At 34.1% G+C, this 3,966-nt stretch overlaps 1 protein-coding gene across 1 annotated transcript; it reads right to left on the reverse strand.

Moving 5' to 3' along the window:
* Positions 1-2,406: 2,406 nt before the first annotated feature.
* On the reverse strand, positions 2,407-2,964 carry LOC130830330 (keratin-associated protein 19-7-like). The gene has a single exon (XM_057697520.1). It carries the CDS (start codon positions 2,932-2,934, stop codon positions 2,695-2,697), a length of 240 nt encoding a protein of 79 aa, XP_057553503.1. The 5' UTR covers positions 2,935-2,964; the 3' UTR covers positions 2,407-2,694.
* Positions 2,965-3,966: the final 1,002 nt, after the last annotated feature.

Consider the following 3,966-nt stretch of genomic DNA (forward strand, 5'->3'; position numbering starts at 1 on the left):
AATTAATGTACACTGAGGAAACAATAAATTTACTATTAATTACACTAGATTTTTTTCCAATTATTTACTACTCCTGCTACTATTGTCATTATTATTTTTGCCTCATGTAATTTGTCTCATGTAGAAACTCCAAGAGAGTGTTGAATAGAAATGGTGGAAGAAGAAAATCAGTGTCTTCTTCCCAAGCTCAAGAAGAAAGCATTTATTATTTTAACATCAAGTAGCATATTAGTTGTAGGTTTTATCTTTGTTTTTGTTGTTTAAATGCCCTTTATTGATTTCTGGTTTCTGCTCCAACATGTAAAGCACTTTGAAGTCATCACTCCCATCCTATCAACAAAAAAAGCAAGGAAAAAAACCCTGGACATTAATGATTTTCATTGGACCTACCAGAACTTTGAGGTTCAGTGCAAATCACCGCCCTAAGTCTAGAGAGAGAATGCAGTTAGACTTCCCACCTAGATTTCCTTACCTGGAACAGAAGCCACTGGTGCCACCACAAATTGAAAGGAACATTTAAATGGTAATTTGAACAAATTGCTAGAGATCCTGTGTGCATTATTGTAAGAATGGAAACTCCTGGAGGCCAGGGTCCTAAGGGGATCTTTACAATTTACTGGGCTTTACCTCCAACAACTTCATTAGTTTCTTATGGTAAATATCAAAGAAATATCCCTTCATAGCCCTGGTAAGGGGAAGAGAAGAGAAATAAATATAAAATACATCCAGAACCTTTCCATAACAAATGCTACTCACCAGGGAAAAAGACCTAGCCTGAGTTTTGCTCCCATTTCATCCCATTTCAGCCTCCCTGTCTAGCCCAAGAGGGGGAAATGCAGTCTACAGGGTTTAGAACCTCAATTAAATATGTAGATAACCTTACATCCAGTAAAGACAGTAAGGGGTGTACACTAAAGAAACACTTGTGAATGTCAGCCTTGAGACACGAGGCCACTAAAATATTGAAATTTAATTATAAGATTATAGAATGATTCCTTTCCCCTAAACCTTATCATCACACCAATGAAGATCCAGTATAACAGTAGATTATAGCACAAAGAGCTACAAGACATAGGCTCTCTCTGAAGCGCATTTAGAAGTTCCAAAGTCAAGAGGAAACAAGCCTCTGGCAGCCCCAGCTACAAGAAATAATTAATTCAGCCCAACTCCTAATCAGATTAATATAAATTCTCATACTAAAGAATTCTTTGCCTTAGTTGGCAGTACCCAATAAACATATCTGACTTTCAACAACAAAAAAATACATCATGCCAAAAAGTAAGAAGAAACACATTTAGAGGAAATCAATCATTAGAACTAGAATCAGATATAATAAATATATTGGAATGAATAGGCTCAGAATTTAACAATCTGTGGATATGTTATGTTTTTTCCATTTACTCTGTTAATATACTGACTTGTGTTTATAATTTTTTAATGGTAAGTTTTACTTACATTCTTCACATAAAACTTACTTGGTTATGATATATTATCTATTTCATTTATTACTAGATTAAATTTGCTTATATGTTCTTAAGAATTTTTCACATATTCTAATGAGAAATACTGACCTGTACACCCTATTGATGATAATGTATTTTTATTTTGAAATATTGCTAGCTTCAAAAAATATAGAAGTGTTCCCTCTTTTCGTATTTTCTTCAAAAATGTTTAGAATTCACCAGTGAAACCTTCTGACCTTAAATTGGTATTTGGAGAAGATTTTTAATAATAGATTTAATTTCTATATGAAAGAACTATTCAGATTTTTTTTCCTCTTGGGTCAATTTTCATAAATTTAATTTATTACAATAATATATATTTGAGTTCAAGATAAAAGGTTTTTGATTCTATTTTAGATTTTTTTATTTTATAAAATATTTTAAATATACCCAAAGGAAGAAAGAATAAATATTGCAACAAACATCGATTCAACCATTGTTAACATTTTGATATAATTCTTTCATATTTATTTTCTCAAGAGTTCCAAAATAATTTACCTGCAAGCTAAAGTTTTTCCTTATTACTTTGTTTTGAAATTAAGAAGGTAATTTCCAAGGAATAATGAATTTTTAAAAATACACTAAAATTTGATTATCATCACAGAGCCTCTTCAAATTTTAGACATAGGATTCCTATGTTTGGCTGGCGAAGAAAAAGATAGATATTAATAATGATGAGGAGGAGGAGAATGATAAAATAGAGAAGAAAATGAGGGAAAGGAGGAGATGGAAGAGGTAAGGGAAAGAAGAAAAGAAAAAGGAGAAAGATAATTATGAAATAAGACATATTTGTAAATTTCTTAGCTATAAGAAGAAAATGTTGCCACTGTTGATGATTGTATTCATGCATCATAGCAAATTTAATGTGATTAAAAAACTGAAGCTTAGCACACATTTACTGCATCAGAAAAAGTTTATTATTAGACAACAGATGCTGAAAGACGAAGACTTGCTAGAGTATGATTCTTCATCCTATATAGCAGGAGAATCCCTGAGAACATCACTAATCAAACACCAACATTCAGTTCATCAAGTTTTCTTCACATTAATGTCAGAAACCAGGTGGTCCAAATAACAGTTCATCATCAGGACAGGATAAATGAAGCAAGCAGGTTATGGAATGAAGTTTTCTAGATGAATCGGAGTCTCACAGAAGACTAAGTTGATAAATTGTTACTCTTCAAAGAATTATTCAGTAGAAGCCAGAACACCAGGGTCTTCTATAGTAACATGGACGGTAGCAGCCATATCTGTAGCCTCTGTAACCACAGCCATAGCCCAGTCTACGGAAGCTGCCACATCTGTACCCGTAGCCATAGCCCAGGCCACCAAAGCCGCCATAGCCGTAGCCCAGGCCTTGGCAGTAGTTGCCGTGGCCTTGGCAGTAGTTGTCGTAGCCCAGGCCTTGGCAGTAGTTGCCGTAGTAGCTCATGGTGTCAGGAGTGGTGAGTTTGACTTGCTGTTGTAGGTCAGCTTTGTGACTCTGCCTGCACAAGAGCATTTATATATGCTGGTGGGTGTGGAAAGCCACACCTCTAAATATCAGACAAGAGAACACATTATTTGAAAACTATGACACCTATCTTGTTTCCTAACTTCAAATCAGGAGTTCCATCTGTTTATGCAACTCCTTATTTAAGAGTTAAGTGACACATTTTATTTTCTGCTTTATTGGAATTCCTAGAATTATTTGACTGCTAATAAGACACTATTGTGTTTATAATCCCCATACTTGTTTCGGTTTCTGAGTTTCAAATTCCATAAGCAAATTTCTATAGCTTCCATTCTTCAGATTGCATCACATGAGACTGCATTTACGCTCTAATTGTACAGCTTCCCTTTACCATTCCATGGCTGTTGACTCTTTTCTAAATTATGGGTGTTATCTTTCTTCTGCCAAGAATTCACATAAATTAAACCATAATTTTCCCTGAATTACTAGCCCTGTGAAACATGACAATCAACTATGATGTATGTCTTAAAACAAAGTGCTTTTAAAGTCAGCTGAGAACCACATTTAGTAGTTTAATGATGCTATTAATTTTTAAGAAAGCCACAAACTGAAGTCAAAGGAATTTCTCAAGCATCACATTTCACGTAGAGTAAGCATACTTGGTAGTTACCACTGAAGATTGCATAAAAAGAGTTCCTCCTAATCACTATAAGTAGCTCCCTACCCACAATTATATTCTTATTCCAGATACTAAATTCCATATTATCATAAGATTATAAAATTTCATAATCCAAAGACCCTTGAAGTACCATTTATTTGTGTCCTTTATTATTTTCTGAACCAATGAGAAAACTGCAACTCAGACAAACAGAATCATGCAACAATGATCATTAGTGACAGATGAGGACTAAAACCATAGTTCATCAGGTAAATTTGAAGTTTCCACGTTGCAGATTAGGGAGTTTATTTTCCCAGAGTGCACAGCTGCCTTATATTTTTGTTTATTCCATT

This window comes from Hippopotamus amphibius, chromosome 10, assembly GCF_030028045.1.
Source record: "Hippopotamus amphibius kiboko isolate mHipAmp2 chromosome 10, mHipAmp2.hap2, whole genome shotgun sequence".
NCBI lineage: Eukaryota > Metazoa > Chordata > Mammalia > Artiodactyla > Hippopotamidae > Hippopotamus > Hippopotamus amphibius.

What these genes read in the sequence shown, in the direction of transcription:
- LOC130830330 (XM_057697520.1), bottom strand. Translation starts at nt 2,934, where the DNA reads ATGAGCTACTACGGCAACTACTGCCAAGGCCTGGGCTACGACAACTAC.